This window comes from Petaurus breviceps, unplaced genomic scaffold (assembly GCF_028583685.1).
Source record: "Petaurus breviceps papuanus isolate PSGF00001 unplaced genomic scaffold, PetGlider_PUasm1.0 189, whole genome shotgun sequence".
Classification (NCBI taxonomy): domain Eukaryota; kingdom Metazoa; phylum Chordata; class Mammalia; order Diprotodontia; family Petauridae; genus Petaurus; species Petaurus breviceps.
The window spans coordinates 1,161,269-1,188,665 of record NW_027185809.1 but is presented as its reverse complement, the minus strand read 5'-3'; the positions used below and the strand labels follow the sequence as shown (position 1 = coordinate 1,188,665).

Below are 27,397 nucleotides of genomic sequence, written 5' to 3'. Positions count from 1 at the left end.
ATAACAATCATAACTGTGAATGTGAATGGAATTAACTCTCCCATAAAATGGAGGTGGACAGCAGAATGGATTAGAAATCATAAACCTACAATATGCTGTTTACAAGAAACACATCTGAAACAGAGGGATACACACAGGGTTAAGGTAAAAGGCTGGCGTAAAATATATCATGCCTCAGCTAAAGTAAAAAAAAGCAGGGGTAGCAATCCTTATCTCAGATAAAGCAAAAAAAAAAAAATTTGACCTAATTAAAAGAGATAAGGAAGGAAACTATATGCTGTTAAAAGGCACCATAAAGAATGAAGCAATATCACTACTTAACATATATGCACCAAGTGGTATAGCATCCAAATTCCTAGAGAAGGTAAAGGAATTACAGGAAGAAATAGATAGCAAAACTATACTAGTGGGAGACCTTAATCTCCCCCTCTCTTAACTTGATAAATCTAACCTCAAAATAAACAAGAAAGAAGTTAAGGAAGTGAACAGGATTTTAGAGAGGATAGGTATGATAGATCTCTGGAGAAAAATGAATGGTGATAAAAAGGAATATACTTCCTGCTCAGTGGTTCATGGCACATACTCAAAAACTGACAACATACTAGGGCATAAAAACCTCACAATTCTATGCAGTAAGGCAGAAATTTTAAATGCATCCTTCTCAGATCATGATACAATAAAAATTATATGAAATAAAGGGCCATGGAAAGACAGACTAAAAACTAATTGGAAATTAAACAATTTAATCCTAAAGAATGAGTAGGTCAAACAAGAAATTATAGAAACAACCAGTAATTTCATTCAAGAGAATTATAATAATGAGACAACATGCCAAAATTTGTGGGATGCATTAAAGGCAGTTCTTAGGGGAAGTTTTATATCCCTGAGTGCATACATGATTAAATTAGAGAAAAAGGAGGTCAACGAATTGGGCATGCAATTGAAAAACCTAGAAAAAGAACAAACTCAAAATCCCCAATTAAATACCAAATTAGAAATATTGAAAACCAAAGGAGAGATTAATAAAATTGAAATTAAGAAAACTATTGAATTAATAAATAAAACTAAGAGCTGTTTTTACGAAAAAACCAACAAAATTGATTGACCCTTGGTCAATATGATAAAATAAAAAAAGAAAGAAGAAAACCAAATTATGAGTAACAATAATTAGGAATTATTTTTCCCAATTGTATGCACATAAATTTGACAATCTTAGGGAAATGGATGAATATTGACAAAAATACAAGTTGCCCAGATTAACTGAAGAGGAAGTACATTTTTTAAATAACCCCATCTCAGAAAAAGAAATTGAACAAGCCATCAGTCAGCTCCCTAGGGAAAAAATCTCCAGGGCCAGATGGATTTACTAGTGAATTCTATCAAACATTTAAAGAACAATTTATTCCAATACTCTACAAACTATTTGGGAAAATTAGTGAAGAAGGAGTCCTACCAAATTCTTTTTATGACACAAATATGGTACTGATACCTAAATCAGGAAGAGATAAAACAGAGAAAGAAAATTATAGACCAATCTCCCTCATGAATATAGATGCAAAAATTCTAAATAAAATACCAGCAAAAAGACTACAGCAACTTATCTCAAGAATAATACATTTTGATCAGGTAGGATCTATTCCAGGAATGCAAGGATGGTTTAATATTAGGAAAATCATCAGTATAATTGATCATATCAACAATAAAACTAGTAGAAACCACATGATCATCTCAATAGATGCAGAAAAGGCTTTTGACAAAATACAACATCCATTCCTACTAAAAACATTAGAAAGTATAGGAATAAATGGAGCCTTCCTTAAAATAATAGGTAGCATCTATTTAAAGCCATCAGCAAATATTATATGTAATGAGGAGAAGCTTGAAGCATTTCCCATAAGATCAGGGGTGAAACAAAGGTGTCCACTATCATCCCTCTTATTCAATCTGGTACTAGAAATGTTAGCAGTAGCAATTAGAGAAGAAAAAGAAATTAAAGGAATCAAATTAGGCAAAGAAGAGACCAAGCTATCACTCTTTGCAGATGATATGATGATATGCTTAGAGAATCCTAGAGAATCAAGTAAAAAACTACATGAGACAATAAATAAATTTGGCAAAGTTGCAGGATATAAAATAAACCCACACAAATCCTCGGCATTCCTATATATTTCCAATGAAATTCAACAGCAAGAGATGGAAAGAGAAATACCATTTAAAGTCACTGTAGACATTATAAAATATTTGGGAATCTACCTGCCAAAACAAACCCAGGACCTATATGACCACAACTACAAAACACTTTTCACACAAATAAAGTCAGATCTAACTAATTGGAAAAATATCAATTGCTCATGGCTGGGTTGAACTAATATAATAGAAATGACAATTTTACCTAAATTAAATTATATATTTAGTGCTATACCAATTAATTTACCAAAAAACTACTTTATAGAGCTAGAACAAATAGTAACAAAATTCATTTGGAAGAATAAATAGTCCAGAATATCAAGGGAATTAATGAAAAGAAATGCTAGGGAAGGTGGCCTAGCTATACCAGATTTCAATCTGTATTATAAAGCAGCAGTCATCAAAACTGCTTGGCACTGGCTGAGAAATAGAGGAGTGGATCAATGGAACAGATTAGGCACACGAGATTCAGAAGTCAATGACTATAGTAATCTATTGTTTGATAAATCCCCAGACCCTGGTTTTTGGGATAAGAACTCACTATTTGACAAAAACTGCTGGGAAAACTGGAATATAGCAGAAACTGGGCATAGGCCATTTATCTAATACCATATACAAAAATCAAGTCTCAATGGGTGCATGATCTAGGTATAAAGGTTGATACTGTAAGCAGTCCCGTAAAACAAGGAATAACTTATCTGTCAGACTTGTGCAGAGGGAAAGACTTTGTGACTAAACAAGAATTAGAGAATATTATAAAATGTATAATTTTGACTACATGAAATTGAAAAGCTTCTGTACAAACAAAGCCAATGTAACCAAGATTAAGAGGGAGGTGGGAAATTGGGAAAAAATCTTTACAACCTATATCTCTGACAAAGGACTCATTTCTAAAATATACAGAGAATTGAGTCAAATTCATAAGAATACAAGTCATTCCCCAATTGATAAATGGTCAAAGGATACGAACAGGCAATTTTCAGAGAAAGAAATTAAAGATATCTACAAGCACATGAAGAAATGCTCTAATTCACTATTGATTAGAGAAATGCAAATCAAAACAACTCTGAGGTACCACATCTCACCAGTCAGATTGGCTAAGATGACAAAACAGAAAATGACAAATGCTGGAGAGGATGTGGGCAAATTGGAACACTAATGCATTGCTGGTGGAGTTGCGAACTGATCCAGCCTTTCTGTAGAGCAATCTGGAATTATGCCCAAAGGGCTATAAATAATTTCATATTCTTTGATCCAGCAATACCACTCCTAGGGTTATATCCCAAAGAGATCATAGAAATGGGAGAAAGACCTATATGTACAAAAATGTTTATAGCAGCTCTTTTTGTGGTAGTAAAGAATTGGAAATTAAGGGGGTGCCCATCAATTGGGGAATGGCTGAACAAGTTGTGGTATATGGATGTTATGGAATACTATTGAGCTATAAGAAACGAGGAGCAGACGGTCTTCATATTTACCTGGAGAGGCTTATACAAACTGATGCTGAGTGAGAAGAGTAGAACCAGGAGAAATTTGTACACAATTACAGACACAACGTATGTGTGATGACCAACTTTGATAGACTGGACTCTTCTCAGCAATGCAGTGATATAAGTCAATCCCAAAAGACTCATGATGGAGAGAAATATGTGCATCCAGAGAAATAACTAGAAAGAACTGAGTTTATATCCAGTGGAAGCAAAATACCTGATCTTTTTTCTTCTCTTGTTTGGTTTTATGTCCTCTTTACTATTTTTTCATTCCATCTGATACAATCCATCTTTATAACCTGACTAATGTATAATGTGAAAGTATTTACAGATCCTATACTTGACTATATGCTGCCATGGGGGGGGAGGGGAGGGAGGGGGACAATATGTGAAAGTCAAGGAATTGTGGAATTGAATCCTGTAAACTAAAAGGAAACAAACACATTAATTTAAAAAATTAAAAATTAAAAAAAAAAAACCAGATAGCAGAAGAATGTCATATATGTCAATTGGAAAAGGAGAGAACTGTTCCTCAGGTAGTAACTGGAGAGATAGCAAGAGGAAAATTCCCAGCCCAAATCTGGCAAATAGATTATACTGGTCCACTACCACAAGATAAAGGATGCAGATTTATATGTATTTGTTTTGATACCTATTCAGGTGTACTAGTAGCTTGTCCTTATAAGAATGCATCCCAGAAAAACACTTGTAAAACTTTAGATCTCATAAGTCTATATTATGGAACCCCAATGCAGATTCAAAGTGACAATGGTGTTACATTTCAAAGGCAATGAAATGAAGAAGTATTGTATACTAAACAATATAGAATGGATATATCATATTCCACATTATCCAGAAGCATCTGGGTTAATTGAAAGAATGGATTACTGAAAGAACAGTTGAGGAAGTTAAGTTCCAATAATTCATATCAACATTGGAAGGATAATTTGTTCATGGCTTTACGTAATTTGAATAATAGACCATTGGGAGGAAGTACACCTCTAGCCAGAATGATGAACCCAAATCTGCAAATTAGAAAATAGCAAACACATAAGATCCCAAATATTGAGTATTGGACCTTGAGGCCAGCTGTCCCAGCACCATACCCAGGAACACCTGGTTTGGTGGGGTATGATTTACATTGTTTAGAGGACTTTTGGTTGGACAGAAAAGAAATAAGAAAAATCTCCACTGGGATATGCATAAGAATCCCTAAAAATCACTTTGGACAGATTTTACCCAAATCAGGATTAGCAGCTCAAGGAATACATGTATTGGCTGGAGTAATAGATTCTAATCATCAAGGAGAAATTGTTGTAACATTCCAGAATTTAAGTGAAAGGCCCATACAGATTCACAAGAATGATAGGATAGTTCAAGTGATTATTGTTCCTTGTAAAACAATGCCACTTGTAAAAACTGACCCTCCTTCCAAAATAACTGTCACAGGAACTGAAGGATTTGGTTCTAGTGATAGAATAAAATCAGGAGCTAAAGTATGGGTAAAACGGAAGCCAGATGATGTTCCAAAGGCTGCAGAGATTATAGCATATGGGAGGGATAACACTGTAACTATTTTTTATTCTGGAGAAGATGATTACAAAATTGTACCCTTAACTCATTTATTCTACCGTGAGTGAGGCTAAGATAGTCTGGTTATTGTCTCTTTGCTTTTTCTTGATTTTTTGTTTGTTCACCTTGTTTGTTAGATTTGTTTCCACAGGCTTGGTACCCTCCATCTGTAGATGCCTGATAGCTTAAGCTGGATGTCACCCCCTGTCTGCAACTGTGATGTGTCACCCCTGGACCTGGCATCAAGCATATTAAGAACTGACCTCTCAAATGGGACCCCTTGGGACAGGGACAGCTCTATATCCAATTTCAGCAGCAAATAGTCATGGAAGAAGAGACCTTCACCCCTTACCCCAAGATTTGGGGGCCCCATTTGTTCGGGGTGGGGGAAATGATGGGGAGCTTGTGCTCAAGCCCCACCCTAAAATAGTTTTCTGTGTTTATTGTGTGCTATTCTTGTTATATTGTTGTGAAATTCTGTTGACACCAGTTATTCCTAATGTATTTTTGCCAAGCAAGGGACATGAAAGATCTTGGGGCCGAATGTAAAGGTTATGTGATTTAAAGATCTTCCATGCCCCATTGGACTTGCTGACATAGCAGGAAGGGGTGGGGCAAGAGGAAGTGGAAGCCAAGCTAGAGTTCCTGCAGTGACTGGCAGTGGTGGTGGCAGCAGCAGCAGAGGCAGAGGCACTGGTAGCAGTAGTGCTGAGATAGAGGTGGAGGCACGAACCCCTTTTTGAGCCAGCCAGAATTTCTGCTAAGGACTCCTGCTGAGGACTGCCAGGGGCCAGAGCTGCTAGAAGCACGCTTCCTGGACGCTGAGTAGTTTCTGTAAGTGGGGAGAGGAAGACCTTTGCCTGAGGCAGCCTGTTCTGTTTTAAAGGCTTGAGAATGTGGGTGCTTTCTACTTTTATCTACCTGTGCCAATTTCATAACTACTCTGATGGCTTTGACTTTCTGGTTTTGGGACTCACTCATCTGATATTTTAATAAATGTTCTAGCTTTATCCCCCATATAGAGAGCCTGGTATATTTTGTGATTAATAACCACATCAGCATATTTATAATTGCCATAGGCATTGTGAATATTGCATTGCTGATACACCTAGATGCCCCAAGGGGTTTTTTTCTTTAAATTTTGGAAAAAGTTTTTATTTAACAGTTATTCTCATTTTGTAAAAGAAGGAAAATCACTGGGCTCAATGAACCAGAATCTACCTTTCTGTTCCTAAACAACCTCAAATTCATCAACAATCATTAGTTTTGTATCTTAAAGACCCTCTTAGCTATATTACCAACCAAGACTTTATCCTGCAGGCACAGTACACATATTTTCAAGTTTCTGAAGAAATTAGGAAAGGGGGAAAACTCAATCATATTGTGTGCAATACTAATAAAAAAATGTCCATTTGCCCAAAAAAAAATTTAAGGCTACCATGCTTTTCCTTACTGTTTTTCATTCCTAGCATCCCCAAGGTACAGGTTAGAGGCACAATTACATGTGGCATGACCAAAATTGCCTGACTTTCAAAGAACCCAGAGAGATATATAGAAACCTGAAAAGCCCTGCAATCCCATCCCCTTCTGAGGTCCCTATGGAACTGTAACAGTGCCAGCTGTATGGGTTTCTTTTAGCAGACTTCTTTTACCCTAGGCGCCTTTACTTACAAACAGCTGATGATGTCGTGAGCTGAATCACTCATCTTTTTGTTTGTTTCAGTGGATATGAAGACAAATAGAACAGAGCTAATATAATTAATTAGACAGGCAGAGAAAGCTAAGGGTTGCAAAGCCAAATGAGAACTCCAATGTGACGTAAGAGGCCAATCTGTCACACATTTCCATCAGCTTCATTAAACAATTTTGTGTAAAAAATGACATGACATGCTCCCTAACACCTTTTTTCCTTCTGTTAGAAAATGTTAGAAAATAAAAGAAGGGGGGGAGGGAGAAGGAAAAATATTCCCCTATTGAGATATAGGTAACAGAAACAACTGGTTTGAAGGACGGCAGGAGTAGGTAGAATAATTAGACTATATTCCAGACACAAGAACAGAGACACTCAGTAATTACATTTTCAGCAAGCATTTAAGAGGTTAGTATATGCAAAGCACAGTGCCAGGTCCTGAGAGAGAGAGAACAAAAATAAACAAGGAATAGTCCCTGTCCTCAAGGAGCACTGATTTGTTCATTAACAGCCTAGGAAAAGAACAGCTTTCCTTAACCTACAAGTTTACCCATTGGGAGAAGTCTATGACACATAAAATGCTGTAACTGTCCTTGGTTCTTAGGCTTAACAAGAAATTCAAAGTAATTTATCTTACTTTAATAGATTAGATTCACTCTTTTACTGCAAAAACCAAGATGTTTTTCTTTCACCACTATTATGTCAAACACTACGCAGCTAGGTGGCTCGGTGGATAGTGTCGGGCCAGGAATCAGAAAGACTCATCTTCCTGAGTTTAAATTTAGCCTATTAGATATTTACTAGCTGTATGACCCTGGGCAAATCACTTAACCCCATTGGCCTCAGTTTCCTCATCTGCAAAATGAGCTGGAGAAAGAAGTGGCAAACTATTCCAGTATCTTTGCTAAGAAAATCCCAAATGGGGTCACAAAGAGTCAGATATGACTGAAAAACAACTTAACAACAAAATGTCAGACAGTTATTCAACAAACATTTATCATGAAGCTACTATGTGTAGGAAATAGTAAGAGCCACAGTTATTAATAAAACCAGGGTTCTTGACCTGTGGTCCATGGGTTTGTTTTTTAATTTAATACTCTGATAACTGTATTTGCAATATAATTCCATGTAATTAAAAACCTTCTTTTGAGAAGAGTCCATTAAGTTTCACCCGACTGCCAAAGGGGTCCACAACATAATAAAGAAGTTAAGAACCCCTAGAATAAGGTATGCACCCTGCTTCCAGCTTTTAATATTTCAATAAGTGATGCAGGGTGTTGGCATCATGGATCAAAAGTACAGATCAGAAAACAATCTGGTTTTGTTTCCCCAGCTCTTACCACGGTACCTGACACATAGTGGGTACTTGTTAACTGCGTCACTAAAGAGATGAGGATGACTCGTAGAGCTGCTCTATTCTTTTCTGATACTACCAGCTCCCGTGGCTTCTCTGTACAGGTAAACTTCGAATTATATGCCCAACCCTAATCTCACCAAATGCCTACGGGACATCTCGACACACTATTCCATGCCTGTGCACAGGTTTTCCCCCAAACCTGAAATGAACTCCCTCTTCACTTTTTCTGAGAATCCCTAACTTTATGGCCCTGCTCTGGTGCCACTTTATATGAAGACTTCACTAATTTCCCCATTTGTAAATATTCCTTCCCTCCTCACATGACCCTACATTAAGTACACATGTTGAATTGTTCTGATGGTATGTAAGCTCCTTGAAGGCATGAGCTGTTTCATTTTCATCTGTGTATCCCCAGCAACTAATACAGTGTCTCAAATGTAATAGGCACTCAACAGATATTTGTTCAATTGCATTCTATTTTTTAGACAGTATTATTACTATCACTTCTGAGCTACATGTACACAGTAAGTGCAGAGACAGGATTCCTTAATTCGTGATCAAACGAGATAATGTACATGATTTTGTAAACCTTAAAATCCTGGTATAAAAGTCAATCATTACACTAGAGAAGGAGATAGTGAATGGGGTACAGCAGTCACGGGGAAAGCCAAGCCCTTAACACCCACTCACAGATAAGGGAAGCCTTCATACCCTGCTCTACGGGATACAACTCTCATAAAGAAGAAGGGCTTAGGAGGACGCACAAAGCCTCGTTTCCCCGCTCCCTAGGTCTCCAGCTGGGAAGGACCTCGAAGGTCGTCCAGTTCCTTTCCTTTATTTGACAATCGCTGGGAAAGTCTAGACTCAGCGGGGAAGTGACTTCACCAAGGTTCTGCGGGGAGGAGGTGCCGAAGCGGCGGATCCGAGGCCAAGCGCCACAACCTAAAATAAGTCCTCGCAACGCCGCTCCCCTCCCTCGGCTGACAAGCAAGCTGAGGCGCCGCGCACCCCTCTTCGCAGGGCACTCTGGGCGTCTCCAGCTAAGCCCCCCTGCAGGTAGAGCGGGACCGAAGGGGCCTTTTTATCGCCGACGCAGCGACAAGCCCAGGATACAGACAAGCGCGTGTAAAAGCACCGATCTCGGGCGCGTGCTTCGCGCTCCACCAATCAACAAACACTTATTGATCCCCTACTATGCGCTGACTGCACATGCTCGCTTTCGGGCCTCACAACCAGCCTGGGCCTGCTGTGATTGTCCCCGTTTTATGGTTAAGGAAACTGAGGCAAACAGAGGCTAAGTGCTTCGGATGGGGTCCGGATTTGTGCCACGGTCTTCCCGACTCCAGGCAGCGACAGACAAGGCGGCCTCTGCCGCAGCTCCAGCTCCGTTCTCTGCCTCCCTGCCCCTCCCGCAGGATAATGCCGGCGGAAGTCTTCAACCACCTACCCCATCCCCCCATTTCAGGAAGCCTCCCGCCCCGCTCCCGCCTCCCCGAAAGCCCCCCCCCACGTCCTCACCTCTCCAGAAGCCCCGCCCCACGTCCTCTCCCTCTCCGGAAGCCCCGCCCCGTCCTCACCTCTCCAGAAGCCCCGCCCCATGTCCTCTCCCTCACCGGAAGCCCCGCCCCATGCAGCACTCCCTCGTCCTAGTCGCCCTCCTCCTGCACTCACTATCATGGGCACACCGTAGCGCAGCGTCTTGTTCTTCTTCAGAGCGCGCCTCGCTGCAGGCGCGAACATGACTTCCTTTTCTCTTCCGACAAGCGACTCTCCGCCCGACCACGCTGTTCAAATGCTGGACATAAAACAAAGGAAGCCTTTCTCCTGTGTCCCCTCGGAACTTCCGGGTGAGGGACGAGGTCCGTTGGAAACCCTTTCCGACCGGAAAAGTCAGCGAGCGACTTTTACTTTCCGGGGGACGTCAGTGCTTGGGTTACGTAACTCTGAGGGAGGTGCGCGTCAGCCGGAAGTCAGCGTTCGAAGCAGCACCGGGGCTTTGGGGCCTTCCTCGCCCGGTACAAAGACTGCGTAATGTCGTAGGGGGTAGATGCTTGACGTAGGGTTTACCTTTAAGCAGTTGATCCTATTCAGGAAGCGTGTGTTAGCGTCCAGGCGTGTGCGGTGGGCCGCGAAAACTCACACCTGTGCCCCATGGAGCTGGCGGCCTAGCGTCACTGTGCTGTAGCGCCCTCTGCAGCCCCGGGACGGGACTGGATCTGCTCCCGGGGAGCGCCGCTCCGCACATGCGCGCCGGCGGGGAGCGCCGCTCCGCACATGCGCGCCGGCGTGCTCTCCAAGCGGGGGTCCTGCTGAAAACTGCTGAGAGCTCACAGAGCTGAGAGTAACTGAACCCAGGACGGCCTTCTGCCCGTGTGATTGTGTGACCAAGAGCGGGCGACACCCGTAGATCACCTCTGCAGAGGAGTTTGGGCATTTGCGATGCTAAGTAGGAGACGGGATTTCAACTTAGACCTTCCGAGGCCGAAGCGCATTGTTTTTGTAAAGACAGATATTGACTAACTATATGGAGGCCTGTATGTCTGTTTATTTTCTATTTATTACCTTGCTTTTGTACAGAGTACAAATTTGTGAGTAGAATTATTGTAATTTAGACGCTATTATAATATAGACACATAATATAGATAAGAGAATATATAATACAGATGATAATATAGACACACTGCCTCTCCAAATACACCTCCTTAGTAATAGGAATGATGATGATGAACCTTGCCTTATAGCCCCACCGTGTAATAACAGAGGAGTTTTCTTAGTATAATGGATAATTTCGTCTTTCAAAACATGGCAGAAGCAATAGGGGGAAATTCTAGTTTGCTTCTGTTTCTTGCCAACAAGGTATAATTGGTCGGTGTGATGGAAATGATGTCTCTCTTTGAGTTTGTAATCAAGAAGCAAAACTCCAGATATAGACTAACACGCACTCTAGATCTGAAGAGAACAGATTTCAACTATTCAGAGAGGGGGAAATCTTCTAAAATTTTACAAGAGAAGTCAGGCCAGGAAGGATAAGTAACCTCCCAAAAATACAATATTTCCTGTTCTCCAGGCATCTGGAGCCCACATATTGAATGAATCAAGCAAGCCAGCATTTATTAAGCATTTTTTAGGTGCGTTCGTAGGGATACAAATTGAAAAATAAGACAGTCTCTGTTCTCAAAGAGTTCATATTCCAATTGTGAACTCTGGCTGTCCAGGGTAGCACACTGCCATATCCAATTGAGGCTCAGTTTCTGGGTAAAGCCCCCCCGTACTGGACCTTTCCCACCTCCTCTGACTTTCTCCTCAATCAAAATTAATCTGGTCTGTCTCTGGTTATCTAAAAGCCCTGCTCTCTGTTACCTCATTTAGTAAGTCCAATCTGTGGTAACTGAACAAATTCCTATGCTCATCATTCTTGAAGCAGTGGTACGTGTTGGGCTGCATGCAAAAAGCTGATCCTGAAGTCAGAAGCAAGATGGTACTCTCTCTTACTTTTAAGCAAAGATCTTATGACTCTCAAGTATCCACTAGAGGGAGCTTTCTTTATGCTAAATGAATGTATGTCCCATTTGATGCAACTCTAGGTTTTGAAAGGGCTGTAATTCCTGTGGTCTAGCACTAGAGTTTTAGAATACATTAATGAACAGCCACTCCTGAAAATGCTTATTCCTCACCACCATAGAAAAATATTTTTGAAATCCCAACAAAAATCTTCACTCCCCACAAACATATCTTCATTGTTTAGGTGGCTTTCTTTTTTTTATAAAACAAATTCCTCCAAATTTTTCATTTAGATGTTGATTTTTTCTCTACCTGCCTTTTATCTTCACTGCCCTATTCCATCTTCTGATATCTCTGCATAGTCATCTGACCTCGCCACCCACTCCCTAAACCCATGGAGAAGCAGAATGTTGTAGTGAATATTGTGTAGAACCTGGAGTCAGGAAGATCTAGGTTGAAAATGTGTTTCTTATACTTGCTAGCTAAGTGACCACAGACAGGTTACTTAACTCTTCTCATTCTCAGTTTCTTCATCTATAAAATGAAGGAGAAAGACTTGATAACTTCTGAAGTCCCTTAAAGCTTTAAATCTGTGATTCTATTTTTCACTCACCAATTTCACAACCATATGTCATACTTGACTATTCCCTTACCCCAATGTCCAATTCCATATCTAATCAGTTGCCAAATCTTGTCGATTCTATTTACGTGACATCTCTTGAATTTATCCCTTTCTCTCCATTCCTATAGCCTCTACTGTGGTTCAGATCTTAATTGCATCTTACCCTAAAAATCTCTCCTTTTTTTTAACCTATTCTCAACACAGCTATCAGACTCATGTTCCTGCCAACCTCCAAATCAGACATCTCCAGTGGTTCCCTGTTGTCTTTAAGATAAAATAAACCCTCAGCCTGGCATTTAAGCCGCCACAGTCTTGACTCCTACACGACTTTCCAGTTTTACTACATTTCAGGCCCTCTTCATTCCATTCAAATTGTCCTTCCAGCTATTCCCCGCATGGAACTTGTGATCTCCCACATTCATGCTTTTGCCAAAACTGTTCTTCCTCCTTATACCTACCTCTTGGAGTCCTTAGTTTCCTCCAAGTCACAGCCCATTTATCATCTCCTTCACAAGGCTTTTTCCTGAAACCCTCAGTTGTTAATGCACTCTCCCTCTTGAAATTTATATTCTTTTGTATATATTTACATTTTTGTTGTTATTAAGTCATTTCTGTCATGTAAAACTCTTTGTGACCCCCTTTGGAGTTTTCCTAGCAAAGATCCGAGAGTGGTTTGACATTTCCTTCTTCAGCTCATTTTACAGATGAGGAAACTGAGGCAAACTGGGTTAAGTGACTTGCCCAGGGTCACATATCTAGTAAGCATCTGAGGCTGGATTTTAACTCAGGTCTTTCTGACTCCAGAACCAGCATTCTATCCCTTCACAACTCTATCCCTGCCCATATTTATATGTACTTAGTGTATACGTTGTGTTCTCCCGGCAAAATGTAAGCACCTTGATGGTAGAGATCTGTGAAAAAGATCTCAGGGTTCTAATGGATTACAAGTCAACAGTGTGGCATGGTAGCCATAATACCTACCACAGAATTAGACTACATTAAAAAAGAGGTGCGATTTACAGCACTTCACAGCCTTGCTTCAGCCTACCTTTCCAGCCTTGAGTAGGTATTACTCCTTTTAACACACTCTGGTCTAGCCAAAATGGATTTCTTGGTGTTTTTCTCCCATGACTCTCCATCTTTTGTTTCTAGGCCTTCACCTAGGCAGCCAGGTGATGCAGTGGATAGAGCACTGGACTTGGAATCAGGAAGACAGTTCAAATTCAGCTTCAGACACTTAGTTGCTGTGTGACCCTGTCTATTTCATGCCTGGAACACAGTAAGTGCTATGTCAATGCTTGTTTCCTTATTTTACACTGGCTAGCTGCCATCTCTGACGTGCTCACCTCTACCCCTTAGAATTCCCAGATTGCTTCAAAGCTCAGTTCATATGCCACCTTCTACTTGAAGCCTTTTTCTGTGGCTTCCAGTGCCTCCTTACTCCACTACATCATTCAGTCGTTTCAGTTATGTCCAATTCTTCGTGAACCCTTTTAAGGTTTTCTTTTTCTTTTCTTCTTTTTGGAGGGCAATCAGGGTTAAGTGACTTGCCGGAGGTCACACGGCTAGTTTTTGTGTTAAGTGTCTGAGGTCAGATTTGAACTCAGGTCCTCCTAACTCCAGGGCCGGTGCTCTATTCACTGCACCACCTAGCCACCCCTGGGGTTTTCTTGACAAAGATACTGGAGTTTGCCATTTCCTTCCTTGACAGATGAGGAAACTGAAGCAAACAGGTCTAGGTGACTTGCCCAGGGTCACACAGTTAGTAAGTGTCTAAAGCCAAATTTGAGCTCAGAAAGATGAGACAGTCTTACTGACTTTAGGGCCAGTACTCTACTGCATACTCTATTCCCCACCCCACCCCCCATAGCTACTTTGTATTAGTTTGTATATATTTTCACATACTTATATATGTATATGTTTATTCATCAGCTCCTGGAAGGGAGGGACAGTTTCATTTTTGCCTTTATTCCTATCCTAGAGCCTGGCCCATTATAAGCACTTTAAATACTTATTGATTGATAGTCCCACCATATGATCAACCCTAGTTAAATTTTGTATCTAGTTTTAGATGCCACATTTTCAGAAGAACATTAATAAATTGAAATACATTCAGAGAGAAGTGACCTTGATGATAAAGGGACTGGAGGTTCAGGTGAAGAAACAAGGGATGCATGGCCTGGAATAGATATAATATGGAGGTACAGAAATGATAGCTATGTTCCAATATCTGAAAGGTTGTCATCTAAAAGAGAGCTTAGGCCTCTTGTGCATAGTTCTAGAGAGACAAATTTATAAATGTGAGGAAAAAAATCCTAACCTTATCCAAAAGTAAAATGGACTATATCAGATTGTAGCAGATTCCCTTTCAGTGTGAGTTATTGAGACAGAGGCTGGGAAGTAGAGCCAAGATGGCGAAGAGAAGGCAGGGACTTGCCTGAGCTCTCCCAAATTCCCCTCCAAACAACTTTAAATAATACCTCAAAACAAATTCTAGAGCAGCAGAATCCACAAAAGGACAGGGTGAAACAATTTTCCAACCCAATACAACTTAGAAGGTCAACAAGAAAGGTCTATTGCACAGGCCATGCCACGGGAAAAGAGTAGCAGACCTTGGGGTGACTAAATCAGCAGAGGCAACAGCTGCTTCTGGAGCTCTCAGCCCAAAGACAGGAGGTCTGACAACTGGTCAGAAGAAGATTGCAGGGCCCCTTTGCCACCACTAGCTGCAGGACTCTGTTGTATTACTCATATTCGGATCTGGGTCATGGTTCTGGGTCACTCAAAGACCAGAGCATAGGCCAAGAGAGTAGTAAATACATCCCTACATCATACCATTTTAGAAGAACTGAAAACTTACAGAATCTCCAGAACTAACTCTGAAACAGTTGACCCAAAATCCTGAAGCTTGGAGTGGCCCTTCTACCTTGGGTGCAAAGCCTGACTTTAATATAAAGTTGAAAGTCAAGAAATAGGCTAGAAAAATGAGCAAACAACAAAATATTCCTTTCCATAGAAAGTTACTATGGTGACAGAGAAGATCAAAACAAATTCAGAAGAAGACAACGAAGTCAAAACTGCTACATTCAAAGCCTCAAAGAAAAATGTGAATTGACCTCAGGCCCAAAAAGGATGCCTAGAAAAGTTCAAAAAGGATTTTAAAATCAAATAAGAGAAGTAGAGGAAAATTGGTAAAAGAAATGACAGTAATGCAAAAATGTCATGAAAAAAGAGTCAACACTTTGGTAAAGGAGGCACAAAAAAAGATAATGAAGAGGTCACTAGATGGCATAGTGAATAAAGAACTGGCCCTGGAGTCAGAAGAACCTGAGTTCAAATCCAGCTTCAGGCACATAACACTTATTAGCCATGTGACCTTGGGCAAGTCACTTAACCCCAATTGCCCTGCCCTCCGCCCTCCAAAAAGCAAAAAAATTGAATAAAGTAACACCTTAAAAAAACAGGATGGGCCAAATGGCAAAAGAAGCACAATCCAAGGAAAAGAAGAATGCCTTAAAATGCAGAATTGACCAAATGGAAAAAGATGTACAAAAATTCACTGAAGGAAAGAACTCCTTAAAGAATACATTTGGGATTTTTGGTGCCAAAATGGTAAAGTGAGGAAGGACCCCTCTGAAGCCCTCCAGGATTCCTCTCCAGCCAACTTGAACTCCATCACAGAACTGATCTAGGAGCAGGGAAGCAGCTTCCCGCACTGTAGTGAAGGTCTGTGTCACTGGGGTAAGGGGGGAACAAGGTCCAAGTACAGCAGCAGGAGCTAGCCTCACAGCTGGGGGCCTGTAGAAAGACTCCAAGCCAAGGAGGTCCCACCCTCCTGCAAACCAGCAGCCCCTTAGGCAAGTGAGCAGTGTGTGAATGGGAGCAAAGGCTCCACCCCAGCAACCCCACCCCCAGCACAAGCCATGCCAGTAGTGAAGCTCCACCCCAGGGGCCTCCCAGCAGGGCCACCCCTCAGGAAGATCATCAACAAAATTACAACCCTAGGGTGAGCTAACATAGAGGCCCAGTTTCCAAAGCAATCCAGCAGCAGGGCCCTACTGGGGCTGATCCACAACAAGATAGCTCCTATAGGACAAGCCATCAGAATGATTCTGTTACCATAGCAACCCAGCAGCAAGGCCCCAGCCCTGGAACAACCCCCACCTCAGGTGAGGCCAACAGGGAAGCCCCACCCCCTAGTACAAGCCAGAAGGGAAACCTGCCCTCCAGAGAAAGCAAGCAGCCAATCCCTAAACCCAGTGAGAGCTATCAGCAAGATCCAGAGCCTCAGGACCGTGCATGACAGAGCCCAATTCTCACATAAAAACACCAGGTCAAGGTGTTTTTCAAAACAAAAGGCAGAAAAAAGGAGCAAAAACCATAAAAGAGCGTGACTGTAGAAAGTTACTGTAGTGATGGGGAAGATGAAGGTATAAACTTAGAAGATGACAATAGTATCAAAATGGCTACTCAAAGAAAAATGCAATTTGGTCTCAGGTCCAAAAAGAATTCCTGGAAGAGCTTAAAAAGGATTTTGAAAAGCAAATTAGAGAAGTAGAAGAAAAATTAGAAAAAGAAATGAGAATAATGCAAGAGGATAATGAGCAAAGAGTCAATAACATGGGAAGCAATATATAATTACATTATAGTAAATTACCATAGTAATTTAGTATATGATAAAGCTTTTAGAACAAAAACTCATTGTTTGACAAAAACTTCTGGGAAAACTGGAAAAAGTATAGCAAAAACTAGTTAAAGACCAACATTTCACACCATTTACCAAGATAAAGTCAAAATGGGTACATGATTTGTACCTAAAGGGTGATATCATAAGCAAACTAAGAAAGTATGGAATAATTTATCTGCCAGACTTATGGATAAGGGAAGATTTGGGGACAAAAGAAGATATAAAGAGCATTACAAAATGTAAAATAAATTATCTTGGTTATATAAAATTTAAAAATTTTTGCACAAATAAAACCAACGCAACCAAAACTGTAAGGAAAGCAGAAAACTGGAGGTGGGGAGAAGGGGGAATTTTGCAACAAGTATCTCTGGTAAAGGCCTCATTTTCCAAATATGTAGAGAACTGAAGAAATCAAAGCTCTCTATAGTCATATGAAAAAAATGCTGTAAATCACTGTTGATTAATGTAAATTAAAACAACTGTGAAATACCACCTCATGCCTATCAGAGTGCCAAAAAAAGAAAATGTTCTATGTGGAGGATTTGTGGGAAGACTGGGACACTAATGCACTGTGGGTAGAGTTGTAAAGCTGATCTAACCATTCTGGATAGCAATTTGGAACTATGCCCAAAGGACTATAAAACTGTGTATACCCTTTGATCTAGCAATACCACTGCTAGGTTTATATCTCAAAGACATCCAAAAAAAGGGAATAGGACCTATTTGTACAAAAACATTTCTAGCAGCTCCTTTTGTGGTGGCTAAGAATTGGAAATCAAAGGGATGCCCATCATTTGGGGAATAGCTAAACAAGCTGTGGTATGTGATTGTAATGGAAAATTATTGGACTATAAGAAATGACAAGTTGGATGATTTCAGAAAAATCTGGAAAGACTTACATGAACTGATGCATGGGGAAGTGAACAGAACCAAAAGAATGTTGTCCACAGTATCAGCAATACTGTACAATGAAGAATTGTGAATGAGTTAACTTTTGTCTAAGACAATCTAAAAGAATTAATGACAATTAATTAATTAAAATTAATTGATTAAATTATACACCTCCAGAAAAAGAACTTATATTGTATAAATACAGACTGAAGCATGCTATTTTTCACTTTCGTTCATTCTTTTTCTTTTATTCAATTCTTCTTGTACAAAATAACCAACATGGAAATGTTTCATATAATTGCACATGTATAACCTATATCTGATTGCTTACCATCACAGGGATAGGGGAGGGGAGAGAGGAAAGGATAGAATTTAGGACTCAAAACTTTAAATAAAAAATGTTTTAAAAAAAAACTTTTCCAAATTAAAAAAAAAGTAGAAATGGGCAAATAGAAAAAGAGGCAGAAAAGTTTTAATTAAAAATTATAATTTGGCAAGTGGAAACTAATAATTCTAAGAAACAATAAAACAAAATCAAAAGAATAGAAGATAATGAGAAATATCTCATTGGAAAAACAACTGATCTGGAAAACAGATCAAGGAGAGATAATTTTAAGGATTATTGGATTACCTGAAAGCCATGATCAGAAAAAAAAAAAAAGAGCTAGGAGGCGGCTAGGTGGCACAGTGAGTAAAGCTCCAGCCCCAAAGTCAGGAGGACCAAGTTTGGTTTCAGCCTTAGACACTTAACACACACACACAAAAAAAAAAAAAACTAGCCGTGTAACCTTGGGCAAGTTACTTAACCCCAATTGCCCTTCAAAAGGCAAAAAAAAAAAGAGCTTAGTCATCATCTTTCAAGAAATTGTCAAAGAAAACTGCTCTGATATCCTAGAATCAGAGGGTAAAATAGATATTAAAAGAATCCATCAATTACCTCCTGAAAAAGTTCCCAAAATGAAAAATCCTAGGAATATTATAGCCAAATTTTAGAGATCCTAGGTCAAGGAGAAAATATTGCAGGCAACCGGAAAGAAACAATTCAGATAACATGGAGCCACAGTCAGGATAACACAAGATATAGCAGCTTCTACATTAATGGATCGGAGAACTTGGAATATGATATTCTGGAGGGCAAAGGAGCCACAGGGGTGGGGAACCTGAGGCCTGGAGCCCACATATGGCCCTCTAGGTCCTCAAGTATGGACCTTTGACTGAATCCAAACTTCACAGAACACCCCTGAGCTAGGAGTACAGCCAAGAATCATGTATCCAACAAAAGTAAGTTTAATTTTTCAGGGGAAAATGAACATTCAAAGAAATAGAGAACTTTGAAATATTCCTGATGAAAAGTACATTGCTGAATAGAAAATTTGACTTTCAAATGCATATAAAGACAAATCATAAAGGATTCAATGACATTAAACTGTTTGCATCCCTACGTGGGAAGGTGATTATTGTAACTCCTAAGAATTTTCTCATTCTTAGGGCAATTAGAAGAAGTATACATAGACAGAGGGCGTGGGTGTGAGTTGAATGTGATGGGATGATATCTAAGAAAATAAAATTAAGGAGTGAGGGGTGGCTAGGTGGCACAGTGAATAGAGCATCATAACACAAAAACTAGCCATGTGACTTTAGGCAAGCCACTTAACCCCAATTGCCCTCCCCCCCCCCAAAAAAAAGCAAAAATATTTTAAGGGGTGAGAAAGATGAATGCACTAGGAAAAGGGGGAAGGGAGAAGTAGAATGGGGTGAATTATATCACATAAAAGAAGTACAAAAGAGCTTTTTATAGTGGAAGGGAAGATGGGAGAGGTGGAGGTGGGAAGGGAAAGCACTTAAACTTTATTTTCATCAGAAATGACTGAATAACATATACACTCATTTGGGTATAGAAAACTATCTTATCCCATAGCAAAGTAGGAGGGGAAGGGAATAAGAGAAGGGAAGACAGATTGGGAGAGGCAGCAGTCAGAAACAAAACACTTTCAAGGATGGACAGAGTGAAAAGAGAGTAGAATAAACAGGTAAAATACAGTTAATAATTATAGTTGTGGAAAAAAAAATTACAGCAAATTTCTCTGATAAAGGCCTTATTTCTCAAATGTGTAGAGAATTGAGTCAAATTTGTACTTAAAAAAAGAGCCATTTGGGGCGGCCAGGTGGCACAGTGAGTAAGAGCGCCAGCCCCAAAGTCGGGAGACCTGGGTTCGGTTCTGGGCTCAGATACTTAACGCCCACACAAAATGACTGGCCATGTAACCTTGAGCAAGTTACTTAACCCCAATTGCCCTCCAAAAGGCAAAAAAAGAAATGGCAAGCAGGATGCTCTCAGAAAAACCTGGAAAGACTTACATGAACTGATACAAAATGAAGTGAGTAGAACCAGGAGAACACTGTATACAGTAACAGTAATATTGTATGGTGATCAATTGTGAATAACTTAGCTGTTCTCAGCAATATAATGACCCAAGACAATTCTGAAGGATTTATGATGAAAAATGCTCTCCACCTCCAGAGAAACAACTGATGGAGTCAGAATGCAAATTGAAGCATACTTATTTTCTTATTTTTCTTGTTCTTTTTTAGTCTATGGTTTAATTCACAACATGAATAATATGGAAATATGTTTTGCACATGTGTTGCCTATCAAAATGCTTGCTTTCTCAATGAAGGGGGAGAGAAGGGAGGGTTAGAAAGAATTTTGGAACTGAAAATTTTTTCCAAATGCTAAAAATTGTTTCTACATGTAATTGGGGGAAAATCAATATTTAATAAAAATGATATTCAATGGGAAAAAAAGAAAAGAGACTGGATGACCACTTGTTAAGGATGTTGTAGAAAGATATTTAGATTCTTTGTTGTTCAGTTATTTCACTCATGTCCAACACTCCATGACCCCATTTGGAATTTTCTTGGCAAAGATACTAGAGTACTTTACCATTTCCTTCTGCAGCTCATTTTACAGATGAGTAACTGGGGCAAAAAAGGTTGAGTGACTTGCGAAGGGTCACACAGCTAGGGCCTGAGGCCAGCTTTTAACTTGGGAAGATGATTCTTCCTGACTTTGTGCCTAACACACTAGCCACTGTGCCACCTACCTGCCCCTATTTAGATTCTAGTTGAATTAAATTACCTCTCAAGTATCTCTCAACTCTCTGATTCCATGACTATATGATTTCTAATGTTCCTTCAAGCTGTAATTGCCTATTATTCTGTCATTTCTTTAGGGTCAAAGCTTTTTTGGTCCTTAATTTAGGCCCATTTTCTATTATTTGGTCATCCACAGACACAGAAAACTAGTTGGTATCTTCCTCATAAACCTTTCATAAACTCGACTTGAGTGATTGAACTCAACTTTCTCTTCTCCAGGTTACATAATCCTAATTCCTTTAGCCCTTCTTCATTGAATGTGTTCTCTAGGCACTTCAATAGGCAGAAACAATGTGTCCAAACTGTCAAAGTGAACTTCAATAGGAACAGATATAAAGCCCTGTATTTAGTTTAGAAAACTATTAAGTATAGAATGGGGGTGGGGAGGCAGAGTATAGACAGAATTTCATGTGAAAAAGATGTAGGAGTTGAATTATCCACAAAATTGCCCAGGTTAAGCAAATGTTTTGATTGGATTCTGTGGATTGATCTGATTCATGTCAACACAATGCACCATCAGTTCTGTTAGAGCAAGAAGACCAGGTACCTGGTGTGTGAATGCTACCTCTGGCTATCAGAGAGATTAGATAGAAAATTGAGGAGAGCATGAAAACAGCAATATACAATAGTGCTGTGTGATGTATGCAATTCCACTGCGAGTAATGGTGAGCCACAGAGACTGCCTTTCCAATTCATTTTTGTTTTATTTTTCATTTATTTTACGAATGTCTGAATGATGTTTGAGTTAAGTCCCATTTCTAGATAAAACAATAAAAAGCCTGGCTCAGCCATGGCATTTCTTCTCATTGTAGCAATTCGACTTTTCTTGGAACAGAAACCCAGGAAAGTGAGTCAATCTGGCAGAGTTCCAGAAAGAACCACCTGGATACCATGCCAGTCTGTTTGTCTTGTCAAGAGTCAGAAAGGTGGATCCAGTGTTTCTTATTGTGTTGTTTCTATTATCTACCAGATGACCCAACACTAGGAAAAAAATGTGTATTCACATCAGTGAAAAATTGTGGAGTAAGAGAAATGAATGACAGAGGCAAGAAATTGACTTTAAACACACATACAAAGACACACACACACACACACACACACACACACACCTCAAACTAAAACCAGTAGGATGCCCAGACTCTAGTCCTCCCAACTAGGGAATGAAGCTCTTTAGGAGAGATGAATGGATCATCCATGACACACAAACTTCACCCAATCTATAGAGAACATGAGGAGGCCTTGTCTTTGGTGCTCACCCCCCTAAAAGCCATTTAAAGACCAACTATCTCATGTCAGATGGTAATTGTCTTCACATCTCCCAGGCACCACTATTTTCATTTTCAGCAGAGGTGTGATGTGGTGTCAAAGACTACCAGACCCCTCCACTTGCTTTCTTTGAGAAAGAAGGGGTATCAAGCACAACAGTTCCTGGGGAAACAGGTACTTCTTCTAAAAATAGTCCTTGCTAGTGTCCTTCTAAGCACACACACTCAAACACTGCATATATAAACAGATAGCTTTCTAAACTTCTCACCATGCTGCACATACTTACAACCATTCATGTTCACACACACACACGCCTTTTATTTTGTTCCTGATCCATTCATGGGCATTGATCATATGACCATTCACCTATTCCTCTTTAGACATACACAGTCACACACATACACATACACACTCACCACCAGATGATATCAAATTCAGAATTCCTTCCTTCTCTACTTTCTAAACCTATGGTGAATAGAGGGGTCATTTCAGATTGAGAGTTAAGTAATCTGGGTTCTAGTTATGTTATTCTTGTTAATTAACCGCATCGCTGAAAACAGGTCATTTCATATCACTAGGGCTGCTACTTCATCTGTAAAATCTTAAGGTTGGACTATTGTCTCTAAGGTCTCTTCCAGTCCCCTAATATAAGCACAAGCCCCGCAGAGCTTATGAGAAGTATGGGACTGATCTTCTGCAGATCAAGGAGGCCTCTGGAGAAACCTGAGGAGGTACCTCAAGGGGCTAGGACAGATGAGTTGCTGGAAGTAGATCATTCCTCTCATCAAATGTCTGAGCTCTCATCCTTAGAAACTCATACAGAGCTCTTAGGAATACCGCCCTAAGCCAGTAAAGAGTGAGACTCAGTGACAGATAAAAAGGAAAAGGAGAGCTGAAGAGATAATTCTTGACTCTCTTTCATTTTTTTCTCATTGGGATCAGGTGTTGAGGAAGTCAGCTATTAGGGGAAAGGGTACTACCTTTAGTTGCCTTACAGTGTTGTGCAGTCCACAGCAAGAGCTCAAGGAGAGACATCTTAGAAATTGTTTTATCTCATTTTAAAAAGGTTTCTCTACCAATTTTATTCATGTTTAACCCTCCTCCTTCCCTCTCCTAATTCTACTCCTCCATCCCCAAAACAACCTCTCTCTGCTGTCTTTGTTAGTGAAATCCTGTATTTTTTTAATATAAAACACCACCCAAAACATACATACATACACACACATACATACACATACATCCTCCAGTGGAAAAACTGGAGAATGTCACCCTGTAATCCAAATGCCTCAGAAAATCTTTGATTCTCCCAAATGGGAGAATGCTTGGGGAGAGGGGCTGTTGCTGCTGGTCTGATGGAAACATTGCCCCAAATAACTCCTTTCCCCTCCTTTGATAGCAAGGGGCCTATGGGACAGTAAAGCTGTGTCAAGGAGGGGGTAAGATGAATTGTCCAGGGACACTATAGAATAAGAACAACTCTTCTGAGCTGGGGAGAGCTCAAATATACCTCCATCTCTTCTGTCCCACAGAGTCTAACAGTTTGGAAGGAGCCCTTCTCCATCCATCCACATGTGATCTTGGCGCTGCCCTGGGGGTTTCAGTGGCCCAAAGGAGCATTGAGGTGGTTCACGTTCTTGTCAGCAAGAACCCTAGAAGCTAGGAACACCCTAGCCTCCATGGAGGAGAACAGGAGAAGGAAAAGGAGTATAAGAAAGGATAGAAGTCAAAGGGAGAAGAGTGAAGCAGGTGGCTGAAAGAAGAGAGTATACAAGATGGAGGAGGGTGGCGGGGCCCAGCTCAGACACGGGTGTGTTTGCAGGTCCTCGAGGCGCCTGAAGTGGAGGGGACCTCCTCGTCCGCTGTGCTGCCTGAGTCTTCTTTGCGTAGACCAAGGCCTATGTGGGTCTGCAGGGCTGCTGGGGTTAGCCATTCCTTGGGGAGACAGCTCTGTAGAAAAGGGATGCATGAGCTGAAGTAAGCCAGGCGGTTCACCCAGCGAGGTATCTCCTGACCACACAGGATCTAAGAGGAGCAAACACAGAGAAGAAGACAGGTTTGATACTAATGATACATAGTGATATAGTAAAGGATGTTCAGATATACCCCACCACCACCACCAGTGCAAATCCCTGATTCTATTCCCTGTGCCTCTAAGTTAAAAGACCACAGGGTCATAGCTGTAGGGGTGGCAGAAAGGTGTAAATCATGTTGCCCATTTTATAGATGAAGATAACTGAGGCCTTACACAGATCATATGTAGGAGAGGCCGAATTCAAACTCAGGTCTTTTAACTCTTAAATCCAACAATCTTCTCATTGTCCCATACTTCCACCAAGGGAGATCCCAGGAATGACTTTCAGCCATTGTGAACCCCCCAAAAACCCAATGGAGCTCCTGGGAAGTACTCCAAGCAAGGGTGGACTGGCTCTTAATTGGGCTAGAAGGTTTTCTCATCCTCTCACCACATTCCCCTATTGTAGTGGCACCCACTGCAAGACCAGGGACAGGAGCCCCAATAGAGTCTGCCCAAATGGCTGCAGGGTAGGGCAATGATGTGGGTCAGAATCCTGGATGCCCTTATTCAGCGTTTTAACTCACAGCTTCAGACCTCACTAGCTTGAGGATCTTAGCGGAACTACTCTGCGGGACAAACTGTCCAGACAGAAGTGTCTGTTGCTGCAATGCCAAAACTGCTGCATGATTACACTAATCTGCTATTCCACTTGATGCTTGGTATCATCTCCTCCACTAGATAACTGGTTCTGCAAAGAGGGACAGGCATGAAAGCAAATTTGTTCACCATCATCAAAGGGTCAAAAGGAGAAATAGGAACCCCAAATCCCAAAGCCAGATTGGAGAAGGAAGGACTCTAGAGCCAGTCAGTCTCAACTGGCACACATGGACTTTTCCAGCTGCTGAGAGGAAGGAATAAACAAGGTGGGTTTTAATCAACCCTTTATCGATCATATTTTCTTAGCAAACATCATTGTGGAGTGAAAATTTGATATATCATTGAGAATTACAATATTTCCATTAAGAGTAATCTTTTGTATATATTTAACTTCAAAGAGCCTCAGTTTCCTTAGCTATAAAATGGGAATTATATTTGCATCACATTGTTAAGTAGTGAGAAAAGTACCTTGTAAACTTTGAAGCACTATATGAATATAAGTTGTTTTTTCCACATGAACTTTTTTCCTCTTATTTTTATGGCTATCCTTTGTTTTTACATTATTTTCATTCCAAATATATCCCTTCCCTATCCAAAAAGTCATCCCTTGTAACAAAGATTTAAAAAGAAAGGGGGGAAATCAGTTTAGCAAAACCAACCAACGTATCTGACAATAGATGCCAAGTTCCACACCCATAATTCCCTATATCTGCAAAGAAGGTTCATTTTATAATTTCTTTTTTAGGATCAAACACAGCTACTACAGTTTCACTGGATTTGTTTTTTTTGTTTTATTCTTCATGTATATTGTTACAGTTACTGTTTATATTGTTTTCCTGGCTCTACTTGATTCTACATCAGTTCATATGTTTTTTTTCATTCTTTGTTAGCATGTTCATATTGTTTTTTTCTTATAGCATAAAAATATTCTGTTATTATCACATAGAAAATTTTGTTTAGCCATATTCCAATCAATGGGCATTGACTTTTCTTCCAAAATTTGCTATGCATATTTTGATTTATAGCCCAATTTGATTTATATGGGACCTTTCTGTCATTGCCATCCTTGGGATATATGGCTAATAGTGGAATCTCAAAGTTAAAGGATATGAACATTTAAGTCTACATGTGTACTTTCTACATGCAAGATCCTATGCTTGGTGACATAGGAATTGCAAAGAAAGGTAATTCAACATATATTTATTAAGCATCTATTATGTGCAAGGAATTGTAGCTGATGCTAAAATACCTCACAGTCTCTGCTATGAAGGAAATCATAGATGCAAAGTTCCTTTGAAAAGCTAAAAGAGCTACAAAAGTTCAAACTATTATTCCTTTCCCCAGGTCTTCTTCCAGTGCCCCATCATGGCATGGAGGTGACTCTGAGTTCTTAAGATTTATGCCTGCAGAGTAAAAGCTCTCGTGGGTTCTAGCAAGGAAAAACTTTGACTAAGAGCCCAGTGATCATAGAATCATATATTTGGCATTCGAGGGGACTTTAGAGGTCATCTAGTTCAAACCTCCCATTTTGTAGATGAAGGACTAGGTCCAGTATATGTGTTATCTGAAACCAGCCTAGCTAAATTTGGGAAGGGTCATCACCAGAAAAGTCAGCCACCAGGTACTAGAGTTATTAGGGACCATACAAACACTTCACTAAGACATAGAGGGAATTGTGATCAAAGGAGCATCCACATCCACACTGATGAGAAATCACAGAGTCTTGAGGCATTGAAGTATATCATCATTCTTACAATAATGATGATAATAATCTGGTTCAGTCTGGCAAATCCAATGAGAGAACCATTGTACAAAAAGCATAAGATTTTTTGATTTGGGTATATTCTCATTAAACTAAAATATGAGAGGGTATAAAAAACAGTGATCTGGAGAGGCAGCCTTGGAACTGCCCATTATACGGAAAAACAAGATTATACTGGAAGCCAGAGACCTGGGTTCTTGCAATGGCTTACCACTTATTAGTTGTGTGACCTTGGGCAAGTCATTTTACCTCTTTAGGTCCCAGACTCCTCATCTGTTAAAAAAGAACTAGTCTATAGGATCTTTCAAAGTCCCTGCCTAACCTAACATTCTAGGCTTCTATGAGAAACCCATTGCTTCAGAGAAGACTGGAAGCTTAATGGAGTTTGAAGATGAGGGAAGCAGGAAAGAGAAGAGGGAGGGGAGAGAGAGACAGAGAAGGAGAGACAGCAAGAGAAAGAAGAGGTCCTAGAGGAAAGGAAAGAGAAGGAGGAAAGACAGAGAGAGAGAGAGAGAGAGAGAGAGAGAGAGAGAGAGAGAGAGAGA

At 40.2% G+C, this 27,397-nt stretch overlaps 2 protein-coding genes and 1 long non-coding RNA gene across 6 annotated transcripts in view; 1 reads left to right on the top strand and 2 right to left on the bottom strand.

Moving 5' to 3' along the window:
- The window catches only part of COX16 (cytochrome c oxidase assembly factor COX16), a 124,841-nt gene extending 114,733 nt beyond the window's left edge, over positions 1 to 10,108 (bottom strand). The window contains exon 1 of the mRNA XM_069091783.1: positions 9,968 to 10,108. Coding sequence (XP_068947884.1) covers positions 9,968 to 10,036 — 69 coding nt within the window. The 5' untranslated portion in view covers positions 10,037 to 10,108. The remainder of the gene's footprint in view (positions 1 to 9,967) is intronic.
- Positions 10,109 to 10,356: 248 nt separating this feature from the next.
- LOC138164192 (uncharacterized) overlaps positions 10,357 to 27,397 on the top strand; it is a 93,690-nt gene continuing 76,649 nt past the window's right edge. For 2 of the 4 annotated variants that reach the window (XR_011169005.1, XR_011169006.1), the window contains exons 1-3: positions 10,357 to 10,830; positions 13,572 to 13,698; positions 25,172 to 25,356. This is a non-coding gene — a long non-coding RNA (uncharacterized lncRNA). The remainder of the gene's footprint in view (positions 10,831 to 13,571; positions 13,699 to 25,171; positions 25,357 to 27,397) is intronic. The other 2 variants (XR_011169003.1, XR_011169004.1) reach the window with 1 other exon arrangement.
- LOC138164189 (deubiquitinase DESI2-like) overlaps positions 23,948 to 27,397 on the bottom strand; it is a 115,276-nt gene continuing 111,826 nt past the window's right edge. The window contains exon 5 of the mRNA XM_069091782.1: positions 23,948 to 24,441. Within this exon, the coding sequence (XP_068947883.1) occupies positions 24,217 to 24,441 (225 nt within the window). The 3' untranslated portion in view covers positions 23,948 to 24,216. The remainder of the gene's footprint in view (positions 24,442 to 27,397) is intronic.